Consider the following 20,254-nt stretch of genomic DNA (forward strand, 5'->3'; position numbering starts at 1 on the left):
AGGTCTTAATGCCTCTTAGCTATGACACAACGCGTTTCTTTTATATACATTTAGAACATGGACATTACATTTGATCAGCTCAACGCATTGCATAGCTTTTTTGAAATACAAACCATTGTCCAACGTAAATGACCATTTGAAGTTATTACAAGGCTATTACAGTCGACACCTCACAGTTGTACCAGCTAAACATCTGTTGGCTGACGCAGGCAGGAAAGATGCAATCAGTCACGTGCTGTTTTAAATTTAAAGTAATACAGTTTCTACTTAAATTCAGACGATGTTAGTTTTTTTTGGGCAAATCAAAATTAGTTTTTAGACAAAGAGAAAATAAAATTAAGACAAGGAAGAGTTAATTGTGCGGTATGAACTTTTGATCCGCCGAATGGGTGGTGAGATCTGACTGTGTTCTGCTATGTGTTTGTGTGAGCTTCCTGGTCCCGGCCCTTAAGCCCAGACCGAACTGAATGACTGCCTGACCCGGACACCATCACAATTTGCTAAATTACATGACAGTTGCATTACTGTAGCTTGGTCTAGAGATATCGAAATGATTAAAAAATGAATTCAGCCAATTAAGTTAATATTTTATTACGGTTTTTAGCAGTAGAAATTATAACAAATTCCGCATAAAAATTGCCATAGATTTTGCATTTTACTTGGGGCTACTAACTCCATAAACTTCATATAGATCACCAAAAAAAAAGTGCACTGCAGAGAGTAAAAGCACCCTTTATGATCAATATTTGAGGAACAAATATCAAACAATGTTTAGGCAACGGATGTAAATTTGCCTCATCAGGTTTCTTACAAATATAAAAACCATTTACTTGGCTAATTTGGAGTTATAGCTAATGTTTTTTCTTCTTCTCACTATTGGTACTAGATCGAACTTTGACTGTATTGATATGATCCATCTGTGCAACAGAACAATTATTAATAATGCTATTGCCAGGCATCGTATGTTAAAGTATGAGAGCGTGAAAAATTGTGAAAAATTCCAAGTGGTCTGCTATTTATTTATAACAATAACAACAAAAGGTTTCTACTTAATGTACTTACCTAGTAATTGATTTAGGAAAATAGCTTATATATATATATATGCATTTATAAGTAACTAACATGTTTTAAATGCAAGTCAGTTTTTTGTAGCTGTACAAAAAGACGCAATGCCGTTTTGTAATAAGCTGTCGTAAAAAGCCTATTTTACACTACTAATTCAAAGATGACGATGTCGCATCACACAAGAGATGTATGCCAAAAAGGTTCAAAGAATATCTGGGGTTATATATTTTCTTAAGTGGTCTACAGAGATACCAACTTTAAATCCAATTGATAAAATGTATAGCCCATTGGATAAAGTTATATGTATTCAACACATTGCTATAAAAACTACTCTGATGAATTTGAATAATACTTTACAAGAAGAGTAGAAATCAATTAGTCTGTATGTGTTCCAGAAGTATTTACAGTTATTTTTCGGAACTTTAATTCGGAAATCTCTTTTGACACACCTTCACATAAACCTAATGAACAATAGTTTTTTTTTTAATAATAAAAATAATAATAAAAAGCCTTTCCTTTTTTCTTTTCTTTATCAGTACCTTGATTTCATATTACTAATACACAAACAGGTATATATTTGTGGTCGTGTCTTAGTTAGTGTGTATGAGAAAGAGAGAGAAGAAGTAGTAGAAACAAGAAAAAGAGGAGAGAGGATTTAAGCGATTGAAAGGGCTATGCATAGTAGATTTATATATATAAAAATCTATATCTATTTCTATTTCTCTATATGAATATTTACTCAAAACTAAAATCAAAATAATAATAATAATAAAAGCAGAATGAATGTTAGCGGTGCCTCTGTATCAGATACTGTTCCAGCTCCTCATGAGACAAGAGACATTGTATTACCTAATCACGACAGTCATGTAGCCCAGATCGCAGTTGATGTATGCACACATGAATTCATTACATTCAACTGTCAACATTAGACTTCCCCCTTTTTCTTTTCTCTTGTTTTTCTTAATGTAATTATCATTGTGCATAACTCTTTTTTTTTGGTAGATTGGTGGCTCATTGGCCAAGATTGTCTACTTTACTTCCTCTCCGGACCGGAAAGGTGGTAGACTACACTTTAAAAAGTTCGAAACTGAACAAATGGACGAATTTATGGATTTTATTAAAATCCTTGTCAAAGATGCTAAAGCACGACTTCCAACTGGAACAGAGCTAGTATTAAAGGCAACCGGAGGAGGTGCTTATATGTACTACGATAGAATGCAAGCATCTCTGCCGGGTGTAAATATCCAAAAGGAAGATGAAATGGAATGCCTTATCACAGGTAATATATATGTATATGTATATAGAATATCCAGGCATTTCTTTATATATATATATGTATAGATGTATAGATATTAAAAGTAGAATTCAATTGTCCTTTGAAATCTCTAGCTTTATTAGCCATTAGTTATTATTATTATTCCTTCTTAATATGAGTAGAACTATTACTGATATGAACCTCCAAAAAAACAATAACAACACCAAAAACGCCGTCGTTATCATCATTCTCACCACCACTACCACCACCAACAACAACAACAATGATAATGTTAATGACAATAACTAGGCTTGAATTTCTTTATTACGGAGATACCGTATGAAGTATTTATATACAATGAGCAAGAATCTGATCCTATGCGCTTTGAAGAAAAGACAAAGGCTATTTATCCTTATTTGGTACATTTTAGATCTCTTTAAAAGTGATCTTTTTTACTTTGTTATTTAGTTCCATTATGTACATATATACTCATTATATCCCTTTTTTTTTCTATTTGTGTGGGTGGATGTGCACTAAAATTAGCTGGTTAACATTGGCTCAGGTGTCAGGTAAGCATATGCCGGTAAAACAGTAGAATACTACAGAATAATAATCCATAAAGAATCAAAGTCTACTCAAGGTTACTGGTCCAAATGAATTTACGCGTGTGAGCGGAACTTCTGTAAGGACATACATTTTTTCTTAAGAAAAAATGAAATAAAATAATAATAATAATAATAATAATAATAATAATAATAATCAAACAGCTAGTGAATATACGAAGACTAAATCTTGTGTACTTTATGTTATTATAGCTTGGAGGAGGTACTCTTTGGGGATTAATGTCTTTATTAACTGGGGCTCAATCATTTGACGGTAAGATCTCTACCAAAATGCACACCCGCACACTTGATCTCGGTAGCTTTTATTGCAGTGAATGTACTGACTGACTGACTATACAATAAAGAAATGTTGGAAATGTCCAAGACTGGAGATAATAAGAATATTGATCTCTTGGTGGGCGATATTTACGGGAGCGACTACTCAAAGCTAGGACTCAAGGCATCTCGTATTGCTTCTAGTTTTGGAAAAGTATTTAAAAAGGGCGTGAGGCACACAAAGGACAGCTTTAGTCCTAATGACATTGCAAAGAGTCTCCTGTTCATGGTCAGGTAGATTTGAACGTGCCTACTCTTGATTTTTCTTAAGTGCTTACACCTCAATCAAAGTAATAATATTGGTCAGATTGCATATCTTAATGCAGAACAACATCACTTGGAGCGCATTTACTTTGGTGGCTTCTTTATTCGCGGTCATTCGATAACCATGAACACTTTGTCCTACGCCATTGACTTTTGGTCCAAAGGAAAAATGAAGGCCTTGTTCCTTAGACATGAAGGCCATCTTGGGGCCACTGGTGCAGTATGTTTTACTTTATTTTATTTTATTAGCTCTAAAGACATTGTTAAATGAGAACTATGGCTAATAAATCTTGACACTCTTAGTTTCTCAAGCATCGTCCTATACACAATGCAAGACACTCAATATCATTTTCAGAGAATTTTCGGCCCGATCCTGCCGTCAGTCCAAGTAATGTTTATCATGTAATTGAGAACACCAACCTGGAATTGCGATCAGACAAGGGCATAGAATGATATATTTGTTTTATATCCTTCTTTGTCTCTTTCTACCTTTTTCTCTCACTTTCTCTATCGCACTTTCTTTTATATATACATACACAAAATGTCTAGATTAATAAAGCACTTTGGAAAAGAAAGAACGAAATATATAGAGAGAGGAAACTCCTTAAAAACGCTCTAGTTTGCAACCTGACATGTTTATTGCACAAAAGCACTTGTTGTTTCTTACTTGTTGCACTCCTGATATTTAACAAACCACGCCCTGCTAGAGCCTACTACAGTATACTATAGTACAGTAGACTAGAGTATACAGAACATCTAAAGACCATCAGATCCAAGGGACCATAGACCTTTCGATTACTATTTTGATTACTAGTCTTATTATTTATACTCCCTTTTTATTTTTTATTTTTATTTTTTATTTTTTTTTCTGACCCTGCTCGTTCCGCTTCCGTTGCACCTCATATGAGTCCTATGAACGGGTTACGCACTCTAAATCAGCCGCTTTGTTTTGGGTTTTTTGTTTTTATCTTTTGCTTCAAACCATTTGGCTTTGATGTCCTGTCTCTTTCCTTTCCACTTCTTTCCTACTTTTTGTATTTTCATGTCATGACCCGAACCACACCCGGGTGGTTTATCCTTATGGCCTGCCTAAGCCAAGTCATTGCCGATCCTTTTGTCATGCCTGTCATCAACGATGATTCACTTGGATTTCTCGGCCTAGCAGGAGACCTCGCCGGCCTGTCTGTCTTTAAAGACACTCGTCAAAAAGAATACACCGCTCCTGGACTACATTCTATCATATCTTATCAGAACCAAATTTATGCATGGCTTGCTTCAGCCAACGGACCCATCACCGCCACCTGTTTTCTACCTCCCAATAGTCTCTATCTTGCCGGTCAGTTTACAGCTATAAACAATACCGAATCAAGATCCATCGTTCACTTCGACACTGGTCTGCAAGTCCTGTCAAATTTAGGACAAGGTGTGGATGGAGTTGTGCACGCGTTGCACTGTGATCCCGCCGAAAATCTTGTCTATGTAGGAGGTGAATTTAAATCTCCTCTTACAAGCATTGGTGCAACAACTGCTGGTGGTGGTGCAAATGTGGCCATCTGGCAAACAAACCAACAGGTCTGGATGAACGTTCCATGGAAAGGGTTTAATGGACCGGTGTATGCCATAGAGCCTTTTGTGAAGAGAAACAGTATTCTATTCGGCGGCCGATTTGATGCCACAGTTGACGGTCAGCTTTATAATCCGCAGGCGCTTGTTTACAGTGTTTATCCTACGGTGAGAAAGAAAGCAAAAAAAAACAATTGTTAATAGTAACATTAAGTCTAACAATGATACTGAGTCTCTTTTTCTTCTCGCTCTTATTCTTCTATTCTGGCCAAGAATTACTAAATGAATTTGTATGTGTGTGTTTTAGGCCATAAGGGGTGGCAATAGCGCTCTTTCTGAAAATTATAGTGATCCAAGTAGTGTCTCCTGTCAAAGCAAGTCTTATGGAAAACCCTGGCTACTTCAAGGAGGTGTACCTGGCTATTGGGAGGCCGACTTCGGTCATTCGGTATCACCTACTGTCATCCGGATATCTAATACACACATCAATGGAAGGGGTACTCGCTTATTCAGGTACTTGCACTCAATTTTTCTTTCTTCCTTTCTTCGATGAATTATATATAGGAATATAGACGTTCGTACATTCTTTCTTTTGTGATAATAGGATCTCAAGAAACATAATAGTGTACTTGCTCTAGGATCCAATACATATTTTGAATTATCGACAATTGACCCAATCACGCACACAAATACGACATGCACCACATCATGCATTCTCTCAAACGACACCACAATTCCCTTTCAAGACTTTACTGTTCTCACACCAAAAGTTGTCAGTGCCGTCCGAATAAACATTGATGGCTGGTATGGTGCAGGCGGTGGACTCAGCAGTGTTGAGATATTCCAAACAGGTACTCCTCCGAGTAGTTGTAATAATAGTAATAGTTAGTTTGTATTGAAAAGTTAAAGAAGATAAAGATATAAAGCCAAGAAAAAAAAACATTATTCTCTCTCCCCTTCTCAGAAAGTGTATATATGTGTATATAGGGATCTTACCCTAAGTTTTATTAGATATTGCAATCTATCCTTCTCTTGGAAACACCAACACTTCTGCATGCAACTCAGGACTTGCTAGCTCTACTTTAATTACTGGAGTGTGGAAAGAAGTTTATGTGTTTGGATACTATCAAAACGTCTTGACTTCAACTTTCCCTACCTCATCTGGCACTACCAATGTCTCTGTTACCTATGCTCCGTAAGTGACATGTTTTATTAATTTGTATTTATTTAAAAATAAATATAAAGTGGCTAATTAAAGTATGCTTCAGAAACATACCTGTACAAGGTTATTATGTAGTGTCTATGCACACTCCTGGCTGCATTGGAAGCAGTTCATGTGGCCAGCGCACACAAGTTGACCTTGTTCTTCAACTGACACCTCAGAACACATCCACTATCACGATTGACCAGACTAATACTGAAGACAAAACAACAATTATTTACTCGGGTCAAATGGTTGCATCTGGCCCTTCCTTCCAACCCACGATCCTTTTGAAACTTTCTGGCTCAGCGACCCCAGCAAAGGACTCGACAACTAGTATTGTAGCCGACTCAATATCCTTTATAATGAATGCAACTGCTCCAAACCTAGTTAGCATCCTTGAGTACAGCCCTGGAAATCATACTGCAAACATCACTGCTTGGCAACCTCTTTCTCGTAAGTGAAACTTATATAGAGAAAAGCAGGATTAACATTACATAAGGTTTTCTTAATAAATAATTATATTTGTTTATAGAGCAATTAACCATAGGATCAACTGTCCGAACCATAGACGCCACAAGCGAAAAAGTCTGGATTGGCGGGTCTTTTCTGGGTCCCAATGGTACACAAAACATTGCAGTATATGATACTTTATTTGGCACAATGTTGCCATTGGCGCAAAACGGTCTTAACGGAAACGTATCTACAGTATTGAAGGTTGACTCTGGTAATAATAAATAAATTATTTATTAAGATTGATTTCTAACGTCTATTTCAACTTGTTAGAGTTACTTGTGGGTGGATATTTCAATGGCACTGTAGCAGGACTTGGGCTGTCTCATCTTGCACGCTTTGATACAAGCCACCAGACCTGGTTATCATTTGATGGGGTAAGAGTATGTCTTTCTTCGTTTGCCTTGTACCAAAAATAAATATATATTCTTAAGCACAAAAAGTTAATATCAGAATATGTTAAATATGTACAACCCTCCAAAAAAAACACCAAAAAAAATGAAAGGGAGTCGATGGACCTGTAGAGTATATCTTGGTTTCTGACAACTCTTCCGTTTTGGTTTCCGGTGCTTTTAATAATCTAATTGGTGTGGGTACCAACAACAGCTCACTCCAGCGTTCGGTGGGTAATGCGATGTGGAATACAGTAAGCCACGAGTGGATGCAGAGCACCTCTCTAGTTGTTGGACAGGTTTCTGCTATTTATAATCTAGACAAAAGCAGTTTGTGGATAGGTGATCTGAGATCTGCTCAGACACATCGTACGGATTCTGCTGCTCTAGGAAACAGTCTTGCAGTCTATCCACTAGTCGATCCTCACTCGTCTTACAACGCCCGCGCGGGTGCAGTATGGTTTACAGACCAAAACCGAAATCAAAATCAAAATCAAAATCAAACCAACCTCAACATTAACCTCAACATCAACAGCACGCCTTTCATTTTACTGGCCGGACAATCTACGGGACCAAACAATAGCTCTGAAATAGTTGTCTACAATGGAACCGCATGGACAAGTCTTTTTTCTGTGTCAGGAAACATCATTTCAATGGTGGTGTTTAAAGATAATCTCTATTTTGGAGGAAACTTTAACAATGAAAATAATCAGACCAGCTTCTCCGTTTATGATCTCAAGAATAATACTTTTGTCGATGTGGGTGGGATTTACAGTAAGTTTTAACTCTGGTATTTTTATTTTTATAATTGTTGCTGCTGTTGCTGCTGTTGCTGCTGTTGTAAAATTCGTTGCTGAAGATTTTCTTGTTTTTTTTTTCTTGGTGTGTGTATGTAGATGCGGATGGATCTCCGGGATTAGTAGAGACCCTTTATCTTCACCCAAATGGAGAATCTATAATTGTAGGAGGCGACTTTATCAAAGCCGGGTCCCTGGATTGTGGACCGGTTTGTTCGTTTAATATTTCAAATCACAAGTGGGATATATCCGGAAATGGCCTTAAAGGGCATGCCTATCAATTGACTAGCTCAACTGAAGGAATTGTAGTCGCTGGCGATCTGACAGTCGGAAATCAGCCAACACTGGTAGCCCAACTCCCAACCGACACAACAGAATGGAAATCAGATCTATTGGCATCAATTGCTCCATCATATATACCCACCACGTTACTCAAAGACAATGGCACCTTGGTTATGGCAGGAAAAAGGCAAATCATATATATATATATATATATATATATATATATATATGCGTGTGTGTGTATAGCCTTGATTGGTTATCTAATGTGTGTACTTTACTTTACAGGAGCGATACTATGTCTGCCTTTATAGGTTCCTGGAATGGTCACAACTATACAGATATTGGTGAGTCAATAAACAAAATAAGTATACTATAGTATACTAGACAAAGTCACCAAATTTATTCATTTCCCCTAATACATATATACATGTGTATGTATATTTACCAAAAAAAAAAGGTTCTTTACTGGGCAATTTAAGTGATATTCACCAACTGCTTTATGTTCCAATCGCATCTTCACCGCATGAGGCACGCTATCCTGCTGGCACAAAAAACATGCTCATGGCAGTTGGAAATCTTGTAATTGATCCATTTGGTAACTCTAGTGCAGCATTTTATGATGGTGTCTCTTGGTACCCCTATATTCTCTCTGCACGTTTGGATGGCCGTCCAGGAACTATCAATCAATTGTTTTCTAACGTTTCCTGCTGCAATATTACCGAAAGCACTCAAGATCGTAAGCAAACTTTTATTTTTCTTCAAATAAGAAGCAACTTTGCTATCTCTTTCTCTCCTACACTTTGATTAACTATGTATATATACATATATTTGACTCTATTTCGTTTTGTTTCTCCTACAAAGACTATCTATCTACTCCTGCAGTAATTCTCGTTTCTATTGCTGCCTCTCTTGGTCTTGTATTTTTGATCGTCGCCTTTGGACTCTTGTTCCTAGCTTGGAAGCGGCGGCGTGGTAATAGAGATGAGCCTGAGCCTATGCCACCCTGGATTCCATCCAACGAAACCACCATTCTTCCAGTACCTTTATCAACCTCAGCAACCTCAGCACTTCCAGCGTCCTCAACACCTCGAACAGCTCCGATTCCTCCCGTTCCGCCGATGCCCATGTCTGAACAAACCGGCCAAGCTGGTCCTAGTAATCTTTCCAGAGCTGGTTTCCAAAATGTTGGGTTCGGATCTCTTATGGCTGCTGCAATGGCCACCTCGCCAGAAATACAGGCTGCAACCGAGAATACACCAAAACTTTTTTATGCAAGACACTCGTTTGTGGCCAAAGAGAACGGAGAATTGAGCTTTAGTGTAGGCGACCCTGTCGTAGTTGTAGACACAGCGGATAACATATGGTGGATGGGTTACAAAGATGATGGTAAGAATATCACTGATTGAATGATTGAGTGGTTTATTTATTTTTTTGTTTGCTTAGGTTCAAACCATCCTATTCCTGGAATATTCCCGAGCAATTATGTTGTTCCGTCGAGACCAATCTCGTGAGAGACGTATTAAGAAAAACAAACCAATAGTCAAAACAAAAAAGTCCTCACTGTACAAACAAATGCATTAATATATACTTCTTTCGTTCCTTCTTTTAAAGTTTACCTTGTTATTCATAGGCTTATTACAACAACAACAACACACATAATGTTTGATATCAATTCTGTTTTATATTAAAGCTAATACATCTATTTAATCTACTTCTAATCAATGAAAGCAAAATATACATGCTTTATATCTATATTTTTCTAATAGTAAATTATAATAAAATAAAGGCTTTATATTACTAAAACGCTATTAACAGTAAGTTGGTTGTGGGATTGACAAGTCTTACAAGCTATTGATATGCGCGGGGACTCAACCCATTCCACCTTTATTTTATTTATATATATATATATATATATTACGCTTGCAATTAAAACCTATTTCTTACACTTCAACCAATTGTCATGTTCATCAGACGATCCCTTCAACCCACCACTCTAAATGTTCGCCATCCTTCATTAAGATCTCTCTGGACAGCCGTCACAGGAACCGGTTCTACATTGGAAGCCTGTCTTGACAGCTGTGTACAACAAGCAAAGCTCCAAAAGGGAGCCACGGTTGCGGTTGCCATGGTCTCAAAGTCATTCGACGCTTACGATTACGAAAGCTTACCCAAGCTTGTAAAGGATCGTCTGTCACCTACGTGGCTTGTGGGATCTGTTGTAGATCGCGTCCCAAGTGTTGAACACGGTGTGTCTCTGTGGGTCGGTTACGACGAAAAAGTAGTCGGGTTCCAGGTCAAAGATGGCCCTGAACGTAACAAGGTCAGGTCGGTCTCTGTCGGACGATGGGGTCGTCCTGAAGAACTTTCGCGAGTTAATTACCAAAGACAAAAAATGGAAGATGCTGGTTGGGAAGGATTTGAAAGTGTTAGTAGACCTACACAGCAGTATCCTTTGCCTGATGAACTCTCAACAAGGTATATATATATATATATTGGTTGGTTAAAGAACTAGAGCATTTGGTGATAATATTTTCCATGCAATATGTTATCTTTTCTTTATAGCAAAACACCTTCTCTTGTATTTCTTGCATCGGATAATGAACCGGATGAGCTTTTGAAAAATCTTGATCATCACTTCCCGGATACAGCCAAGGCAAGTACCTAAAATGAGAAGAGGTTTGCGTTATTTAATTCTGTTTTGTTTTGGTCTGTTTGTAAGAGAGAGAAAAGATAAAGATAAAGATGTATTGACTTGATGAATTAGATTGGTATCATAAGTGCCTCAACGCCCTTTGTGAATGGAAACCCGTATACTCTCTTTTACCAGGATCAGTTGATGGATGCTGGTATTACTGGATTTGCCTCTTACAGCCAGAAGAAAGTCCAGGCAGATAATATAAGTGTTGAACATGTTGCGCTCCAAACAATGGGAAAGACCATGAAGATAACAAGGTGAGGGTACATGTGTACGAGTGTGTTTAGATACATAGGAATCAATTGACCATGCAAGGATAGATGCCGAGGAAATATTATTCTCGATCTGGATCAAGCAGGAGCCACAGGTCTTTTATTGGAATTGATACAAAACAAACAAAATGCGCTTATTTCAAAGGACGAGACATTCTATCTTGGAATCTATGCTCCGGGAGAGGTTAATGACGACAAATCCAAGGTTCGTATGCAAAGCTTTTTTTTTTAAAAAAAAAAAAAAAAAAGATAGTTTAAGAAGTAGGTGATAGCAGTGGTGGTAGTGGTGGTGCCCGTCGTTTCTAGCCTGAAATTAATATTCATGTTTCCCTCCTTCGGTTAGATGACTGTTTGTCGTGTGACAAGTGGTGATCCTTCGCGCGGTAACATGTCAGTGGATACAACTATTGATCTTCAAGAAGGACAGGTTGTTCAGGTGAGAATTTTCTCTTTAAATATCGATTAGTTAGTTGCAAACTGCCTTGTTTATTAACAATATATATTTCAATTCTTGTTGCAATTTCAGTTTATGAGAAGAACACAAGTCGCCAATAGCGATCTATTGAAATCTGGAAAAGGTATGGTTGCTTTCTGGAATAAAAAATAAAAACTTAAATTCTATACATTTTTATTCATCAATATCATAATCTCTTCATCCTCTCATTCCCCTCTCTTTTTTTTTTGTTAGAGGACTTTTTGGTTCTTGGAGTCTCTGACAAGGATACAACCATTGATGCTTTTCCCGTCAGCCCACCATCTGAGAGTCAAGCTCTTGTTGGTGTTGTTGGCGGTTCAAGCGAAAATGGTGTGATTGTTGGTAAACCTGGTATGCAAAGTCAGATAATGGATGTTCCTTACTCAAAGGTTACGGTTGACACATGAAAATGATAAATGAATTTTTAAAAGTAATAGAAATAGAAATAAAATGAAAATGAAAAAAAAATGTATAAAGATATATGTATATATCTTTTTTTAGACAGGGAAACTCATAACAAAATCAAAGACAATGAGTTTGATACATCGTGCAGAAGTCCACTCGATGTGAACATTTAGAAGAATCTCATATGATTCGGTTGAATCTGGGGGACAATGTGATAAGTTATGTGTGTGTATATGGATTTGTATTAATCAGATTAATAAAGGAATAATAAAAAAAACGACAGGACTTACCACGAGGATTCGCAAAAGAAAACACTTTATATGGCTTCTGTGTACTAGAAGATGTATTGTTTTGATTCTTTCCTTCTGAACGCTGCTGGCCAAGTCCTTGAGTCAGGCTACTTGTTAGCATTCCGAACAAACTAAGATTTGTGTGCCACACTCGAACCGTTTGATCTTGTAGACAACAGGTAGCAATAAACTTGGCATCTGGCGAGAATGCAAGTGCATCCACAGGTCCCATGTGCCCCTAATTTTGTGAGCACGAGTGTGAGTTTTGCTTAATATTCTATATAGCAGCATGAAAGCAGAACTCTAGTTCTATAGAGCTGTCTATTTGTATGCGATTCCTTACTTCAAGTACAACAGAACGTGTGGCTGTTCGAAGATCATAAATAACTGCTGCTCCCTCCTGTGTACCAACAGCCAATTTCTGTGCACTCCCACTAAAGTCTACGCATGGATATCTGTATGATATATAGAGGTTATTAATCAGAAAAAACAAATGAAAAACAAATGAAAAACAAAATTTAGCCTACGCTTTAACTAAATGGTGTAGAATAGAGGTAGCAGACTGAAGTACGGATTCTCGCATATGTGCTACATTCGGGTCCAAGGTCTTTACTACTGCTTCTGCTACTTTGTTGACACTTGAATATAGCAGCATAGGTTTCTATATGTATGTAAATATAGATATATGAATATTATATATATATTTGCTTAGTTTAGTTTTTTTTTACCTTTCGAATAAAATATCCAATCATAGTTAGACACTGTATACGTTCATCGATCTTTTTAGAGTGCATGGTATCATATGTTAGTGTGCCAAGAACAAGAGGCATGTTTGCAATGGCAATATGAAAGATTGCTTGTTTGGCTCCACGATTGATTGAAGCCATACTTGGCTGAGTGTCGGATGCGTATGCAAACAGGGTTCGTAAAACCTCGGCAGCATTAATGTATGACTCCCAGGTAGAAAATCCCTGACTGAGAAGTTCCATTGAAGCTAAAGTTCGTGCCGTCGAGACAGTACTTCCAGTTTGGTCAGCACTAATAGAACTAGATGTCCGAGGCTCCTCAAGTTCAGAATCTGACAGTAGCAAGGTCAAACTTAAAGCAGTCGATTTACGAATACTTATATATAAACAGCAGCAGAGGTAGAAATAGAAATAGAAGCATTAATATATATATATATATGCGAGTCTGACAAGTGTATATTAACATTATATATATATGTGTTACCTTGGTGTCAGCAAGTAAGCATGGTCGCATCCCATGATACCCAGAATAATAGTAGCTTGAACCATTATGTGCGGCCCATGACTTTCAGATGCATTAGATGTTGGCACTTTAAGTTTGTAGATATACACACACAAATAAGATTCAATATAGCGTGGTCGTAGGCAAACTACATTATGTTAACTTACAAAAGTTTTCCCAGTAATGAACAAGCTTTGCAAGCTCTTCAGTTGAGAGACCCGTAACTGCACTTGAAAAGAGAGATCGCGCTATTGAAATTGAAAGGAAATAAACAAAGCCAATATGTTTAAAAATGAGTATATCTAATAATGTGTATATATGAATTTGGATTTTTTTTGCTATATTACCTGATTTGTCTTGCCAATATTTACTTAACATTGACAGAGAAGGAAAACAGTAATCACTGCCTATCACTGCAGGAAGTGACATTGCGTAACCTGATAATAGATCTGACGTTCGACTGTCTTCTCCTATAAATGATTTAAAATAAAAATCAGTTAATATAATATGCTATGCTATGCTATGCTATGCTATGCTATGCTATAGTTTGGTATGATTTACCTGCTGCATAAATCATTGCCTTCGCCAACAATGCAATTGACAATAGACGTACGCCTGTCATTGAAGGAGATATTTTCCAATATTCTTTCTCATCATCCAGCGGTGGCAGTAAAGATAAATAGCCATTTGTACTTTTGTTTTAGGAAAAAAGAAACAATAATAGCATATAAGTCATGATATTTTTGTAGTTTTTCAGGCAAGAAAAAAAAGCCTTTTCTTCCTTTCCCTTTGATTCTTACCTGCGTATTCCATTACTTACAGTGTGCCCATTGTACGAGGTTTTGTTTAGAGCTTTCTTACACACATCTTCTAAAGCTTCATTGACCTGCCATGACATTGTTACGGTCATAACTGCAGAAATAAGTTCAAGACGTCTCTCTCTCCACTCTGCTTTAGCTTTGCGCTTTGCGCTGGCAGACGGATTGATATCATCATCAATCAAGAGATCCATTGGGTCGTCCTTATCGGGTCTGAATGCCAGTACCTCGGGAACAGAATCAAATGATTTTGAAGACAGAGATGGTTTCAAGTCAGGGGGAACCAAGAGTCCGTTCGAGGTTTCTCTGACAGGGTTGTTGACAAGATGGGTATAGAGGTCATGTACAAGTCGTCGGATGTTAAACGTGAAAACATGAGCATATATTTCTTTTGTTGCCGAGACAAGTGGTCTTATTGACACGGTATTTTTGGTACTTCCGGCAGACTTTGAAGAGTTGCTGTGGAATGGTAGTTGGTTGACAGGCCATCTGTCATCGTCAAGTACGTCTCTGGATTGCTTTCCAGTCAACACACGATCCAAGTGAGCTGTTTGTATCTAAATATAGATCAATCAAAGTAATCAAGTTGAGTTTAGTTCATCTGTCGTTGTTATGGTTACCAAAGAAAACAAATTACCTGCCAAACGAATGCAGTTTCATCCGAGTATCCAAGCACCATATAATCTTCAGTAGTTCTCCATTGGATGGTACTGAGTGGACATGTGTATCCTGGGAATATAAACAAGCTTTGACATATCACAACAATGAGTACAGCTGACTGACTGACTGACTGTGTGTGCGTGTGCGTATGTTTTTTTTAAAAAAAGATATATCTCATTTACCAATTCATAGATTCGACCGAGATAAGAGCAAGAGAATTGTCTCTAGCAATCGACCCAACGCATCCGCGAATACGAGCGTCTGTCTGCTCGGCTGGCTCAATAAATGCATCTACTGGGAGAGCATGGACAGTAAAAGACGCAACATATTCACTATCACTAAATTCAGTTATTATTTTTAGGGAAAAAGAAAAAATAACCAGTCAGTCAGTTAGTGTATTTTAACTATTGCCAATAAATTAAATTAAATTCAAATTACATGAGGTTCCAAATCTTAACAGCACCATCTCTGCCACCAGACAGCAGGTAATGATGACCTGCTACCTGGTGATTTTCGGGTACAATCATACAAGTCACTTCACCATCGTGCGCACGTTCAAATGCTCGAACACCTTGATCCAAATATTGAGAAATCTCATGAAGATGAAGCAGAGCCAAGGCTACTGGTACAATGCATATTGTACCATTTTCTGTTTTCATATATACATAGTTAGCATTAAATACATATAAAAAACAACAGTAGTAACAGCAACGAAAAGTTGACGCTAAAATATTTGGGAGTATAATATCGACTGACCATAAGCAAGTGCCAAATGATGACTACTGACTGTCGTTGTTGCCGTGATGTGTCCAAACACCGGATCTTTGTGAGCTTTCAAAGGCCAAACATCAGCAAAGCTTGCCTCTAATTATTATAGATATGTTAATGGTAGAATAGAAGTTGTTATCAGTTTTTTGGTTTTGGTTTTTAAAAAAAAATTAATAAATGTATGTTCAATAATTTGCTCTGTATGTATATATATATATCGCTTTTAAGTTTTGGCGCACCTGCACGTACGGTGACAATATCGTTTTTTCCGGTGCTAGGTTTGGTTTCAGAGAGGTCTCCTAGTGGAACCAAACAGAATGCAGATGCAGTAGGTCGATTGCAGAATAAGACAGCCGTTGGTTCTTCAAGACCTTTACAAAGGGTCACATTAAGAGATCCCAGAGATAACGATAGACCTATTAAAAGTATAGAGGTATATATATGAGCAAAAAGGTCAGTCCTTTTCTTAAAGACTTTATTGTATTGCATTTCTAGATGTATGTAGCTTTGGGAATTTAACTGCACCTTCGTTTTCAAAAGAATAAGCTTTCATCAAATGTGCACTGATATCCATATATATATTTATATATATTAAATGTGTACATATTTAGTACCAAGTAAATGCAGCCTTAATTGACCAACCTGTAATATAGATGAGATTCATCAACCATAATTCCAGGTCGTATTCCTTCTGGTGCTTTGAGGTGGTAATCATAAAATTCTCCATTCTAAAAAAACACACACCAAAATCGGTCTATATTAATCCTCTGTATATATATATACGTATTCATTTGTATGTTCGTTATATCATTTATTTATTTTACCTGTGTCCACAATACGCATCGATCTGGTCCACAAAAGGCACCACCAGTCCAGCTGGTTTCAGGTTTTGCCGCCAACGTAACATGAGGAATAAACTCAACACCCGAGAGCGCAAATATCTATATCGTCTTGCTTTTTCAGTTTGAATGCTGGTCACCATGGTACTCAAAAGAAGAAGAGATGAAGAAAGAAAAATGAAAAAAGAGGGTAGGAGAGGGGGACTCACGATCACATTTCGACTGGTGAGTGCCATGCATAGACTGGGCATCTTTTCGTTGCTGATAAGATCAAAAGCAACATCAAACATATCATTGGTGTCTTTAACAAGCAAGGATTGATATACAGCAGACTGATCCTTGAGCACAATCTGCCTAGAAACGTCAAAATCCCATACATCCAATCGACCATTCATTGTCAGTGTGGCAAGACGTCCACGGCGTGACACTTTTTTTTGTTGGTTTTTTGTTTTTGTGGTAGAAATATACACATATACATACATAAAAGAAATCAGCCCCAATTTCATTTAAAGACTACTAAAAGTGAACAGTTTTTTTTTGTTCCTTTTTTGCTTTGTTTTGTTTTGCATTTTTGTTTTTACCAGGATCATAAAAGTCTGTGCATGTCACCCAATTAGGATGGCTACCCCATACTCTAACAACCTATGGTTACGACTAAGATAAGCTTTATTGAACAATAGAAAAATCATCACCATAGACACCTGTAGTTTTGTTGTTGCTATTTGTTTGTTTGTTTCTCAATCTCTAAAGCTATACTTGCCTCAAGGGTTGTGGTATTCAGGATACAGATTTCATTTGATTGCCCACAACAGAATATATATCTTTCCGAGAACTGATGTTTTGTTAAGAAAAGAAAGCAAAATTAGCAAATGAAGAGGGACACTGCTCAATCCTGTTTAAAAGCCTGTCGTTTTTCTTCTTCTTCTTTACCTGTCTAAATACTTTGAGCTGGCTTGGAACACCAAAGAATCCATTTGGATTGCTAGTTAAACAGCGCCCGTCCGAAGTATTCCACCGTGCCACCTCACTGAGTTAAGTTTATAAGTAAATGAGAGTATGGAATGGTTTGAAATTGGTTACCCATCCTCCGAAGCACTAATCAAGACATCCTCTCTGTCTGAAATTGCATCTGTCTCGGTTTTAACAATGCACAGAGCTGCCACAGAAGTTTTGTGGCCAATGAGAACAAGTGCATGCTGTATAAATCATGATGTTGCATAATAACAAACAGTTAAGAACAAAGTGTGTATATTTTCGAAAGAAAAAATGTATAGGATGTCTTTTTTTTTAAAAAAAAAGAAAATAATAATAATAATGAAAAAGAAATAAAAGATAAAGAGGGGGGTTATGGAGATATGAGTGTGGGCTACCTGAAGCAAAGACGGATTAGTTTTTGAAAAAGTGTAAACCAAAATGGTGCCATCTTTTTGACCCGCATAGACATTAGGATAGCTGCTGATTAAACAGGTTGTATTTGGATTAGAAAAGCCATGCCAGACGACCAGTGGCAAAGAAACAGAAGAGGCCATGGTCGTCGTAAATAATATAGAAGCAAAAAGAAGAGAGAAAGTAAAAGAAAGCGAGAGAGAAAATACTAAGAAGAAGGAAACAAAGTGGGTAACAACTGTAGAGACCAAGATGCTGTATAATCTAAGGTCGTGACTGTCGTGGTTTTAATGCTACTTATGACTTCGTCCTCCGTCAAAGCATCCTTTACCAAACTCACCAACAGCAGTAGCTAATGATTAATAAAAAGGAATATGTTAATATAAGAAGAATGAGGAGGAGGAGGGGAAGAAGAGAAATAGGCTAAAGAAATGATGGCTTACCCAAGTTTTGGCTTTTTTCCTCCTCCACCTCTACCACCACCTCCGCCACCGCCACCGCCACCGCCACTTCCTTGTGGCGGCAGTGGACCTCCGTAAACAGGTAAACTATTGGGATTGACAAAGACAGGTCGACCTCCAGATGGAGCACTTTGGTAAGCTCCTGGTGGAGCAGGCTGGGCTGCAAATCCTGGGTGGTAACCTGATGCTGTTTCATATTAAAACAGAATATAAGCGTATAAGAGAATTTGACTTTATAAATATCTTCAACGATATAATGAAGAAAAGAGAGTACCTGGATTAAACTGAGGGGCTTGTGGAGGAGGAGGAGGAGGAGCGTTATTCCAGAATGACATTTTGATAATAATAATAATGTATGTATATATATGTGTGTGTGTGTGTGTTTGTATAGTTTGTGACTAAAGTAGATAAAATTTATAATGTATTTTGTCTTTTAAAAGGAAAATCAAAAGCACCTATCAACTTGACCAGTATTTATACCAATGCAAAAAAGAAAAGTCCTGGGCGAACGCTTTGTAAAACCAATTTGATACTCTTTATTTCTTCTGTAGCTCTTGCATTGTAGGTGTTGTCTTAATATTTGGTAGTATTTTAGTTCAAATAATTTTAGACAGCAAAGAACAATCAATGCATTATGGCATAAATTGCTTTACAGGTTTCATAGTCTATTCAATGTTGGAAAAGAAGAAAAGCATGTGTATTAATATCTAAATATAATGCTATACTGATATATACACATAGTAGAAGTACAGAAATACGGTTATGTTATTGAGGCTCATTGTTTAACAATGTCTAATAATAAGAATAAGTTGCCATACAGTAACTCTATTAGGATTATTGTCAAAAGGTTTTTGTTTACCAAGCAGTTAAATATCCTTTAATAAAACTATTTTTTTAATCAATTTGTTCCTATTTATCTATTTATTTAATGAACCCTAGAAACCACTATAAATTCATTATTAGCTTATCAAAATACACAGACACATCAAGTATATAATTTCAGGCGCTATAAGCCAAACTTGATACATTAGAATGTTTCAATTTTTCAATTCATTTGGTTTTTATTCACATTTAAAAGGAAGAAGAAAAGAGAGAGGGGGGGGGGGGGGGGGCCAAATAATCTTATGATCTTTTTCTAAAGAAAAAGCAAGAATAATAAAAATAATAAAAATAAGGCCCGGGATTCGATTATCTAATGCGGGAAACATTGATCTTGGGGGGGGGGGGGGGTTTATTTCATTAGTTTATTTTCGGCTTCTTTCTTCTTTCCCCCCTATGAAACCCACCCAAGCTGCTTTTAAAACCACCACCACCAAGATCTATTATAAAAATAGACCCAGATATATAGATATATAGATATAGATATAAGTTTTACCAGTAATACGTAAAAAATAATTATAAGGATAATAAGAGGTGAATTCAAAAAAAACTCTTCTTTACCCAAACTGTGGCTCTGGGGAACCTGGTTTGGAAATGCAAGTACAAACCCCTCCTCTAATAAAAACAGGAACCCCCCCAAGGTCTCCGCGAGAACCCCCGCTGTGCTTGTACTTAGAAAAGTTAAAACCCTTTTTAATCTTTGGATGTACCCCGGCTATATTGATATAAAAATACTTTAGTAGACATCTTTGAAATGTGCCCCAAAAAAAAATAGGGGAGCATAGTAA

At 37.1% G+C, this 20,254-nt stretch overlaps 6 protein-coding genes across 6 annotated transcripts; 4 read left to right on the plus strand and 2 right to left on the minus strand.

Moving 5' to 3' along the window:
* Window positions 1-1,844: 1,844 nt before the first annotated feature.
* Window positions 1,845-3,793, plus strand: PHYBLDRAFT_114129 (hypothetical protein; the record flags this gene model as incomplete). Its single annotated transcript, XM_018428373.1, has 8 exons — window positions 1,845-1,952; window positions 2,068-2,344; window positions 2,630-2,739; window positions 2,864-2,889; window positions 2,951-3,002; window positions 3,136-3,196; window positions 3,288-3,492; window positions 3,550-3,793. 8 exons carry the CDS (start codon window positions 1,845-1,847, stop codon window positions 3,791-3,793), a joined length of 1,083 nt encoding a protein of 360 aa, XP_018290251.1.
* A 632-nt stretch (window positions 3,794-4,425) lies between these two features.
* PHYBLDRAFT_80016 (hypothetical protein) lies at window positions 4,426-10,073 on the plus strand (the record flags this gene model as incomplete). Its single annotated transcript, XM_018443538.1, has 13 exons — window positions 4,426-5,253; window positions 5,393-5,598; window positions 5,710-5,936; window positions 6,097-6,280; window positions 6,354-6,742; window positions 6,822-7,013; window positions 7,073-7,176; window positions 7,305-7,965; window positions 8,088-8,415; window positions 8,517-8,614; window positions 8,728-9,006; window positions 9,132-9,656; window positions 9,714-10,073. The coding sequence occupies 13 exons, from the start codon at window positions 4,426-4,428 to the stop codon at window positions 9,779-9,781; spliced, it is 4,089 nt and encodes a 1,362-aa protein (XP_018290252.1). The 3' UTR covers window positions 9,782-10,073.
* Window positions 10,074-10,230: 157 nt separating this feature from the next.
* Window positions 10,231-10,935, plus strand: PHYBLDRAFT_147185 (hypothetical protein; the record flags this gene model as incomplete). The annotated part of the gene is made up of 2 exons (XM_018431808.1): window positions 10,231-10,745; window positions 10,833-10,935. 2 exons carry the CDS (start codon window positions 10,231-10,233, stop codon window positions 10,933-10,935), a joined length of 618 nt encoding a protein of 205 aa, XP_018290253.1.
* A 171-nt stretch (window positions 10,936-11,106) lies between these two features.
* Window positions 11,107-12,119, plus strand: PHYBLDRAFT_147186 (hypothetical protein; the record flags this gene model as incomplete). Its single annotated transcript, XM_018431809.1, has 5 exons — window positions 11,107-11,222; window positions 11,286-11,442; window positions 11,581-11,673; window positions 11,764-11,815; window positions 11,926-12,119. The coding sequence occupies 5 exons, from the start codon at window positions 11,107-11,109 to the stop codon at window positions 12,117-12,119; spliced, it is 612 nt and encodes a 203-aa protein (XP_018290254.1).
* A 631-nt stretch (window positions 12,120-12,750) lies between these two features.
* PHYBLDRAFT_103057 (hypothetical protein) lies at window positions 12,751-13,297 on the minus strand (the record flags this gene model as incomplete). Its single annotated transcript, XM_018427752.1, has 3 exons — window positions 12,751-12,862; window positions 12,935-13,068; window positions 13,136-13,297. Coding segments are annotated over 3 exons (408 nt in total), but the record flags the coding sequence as incomplete, so codon positions are not given.
* A 5,268-nt stretch (window positions 13,298-18,565) lies between these two features.
* Window positions 18,566-18,922, minus strand: PHYBLDRAFT_147188 (hypothetical protein; the record flags this gene model as incomplete). The annotated part of the gene is made up of 2 exons (XM_018431810.1): window positions 18,566-18,774; window positions 18,862-18,922. The coding sequence occupies 2 exons, from the start codon at window positions 18,920-18,922 to the stop codon at window positions 18,566-18,568; spliced, it is 270 nt and encodes an 89-aa protein (XP_018290256.1).
* Window positions 18,923-20,254: the final 1,332 nt, after the last annotated feature.

This window comes from Phycomyces blakesleeanus (genome assembly GCF_001638985.1).
Source record: "Phycomyces blakesleeanus NRRL 1555(-) unplaced genomic scaffold PHYBLscaffold_14, whole genome shotgun sequence".
Lineage (NCBI taxonomy): Eukaryota > Fungi > Mucoromycota > Mucoromycetes > Mucorales > Phycomycetaceae > Phycomyces > Phycomyces blakesleeanus.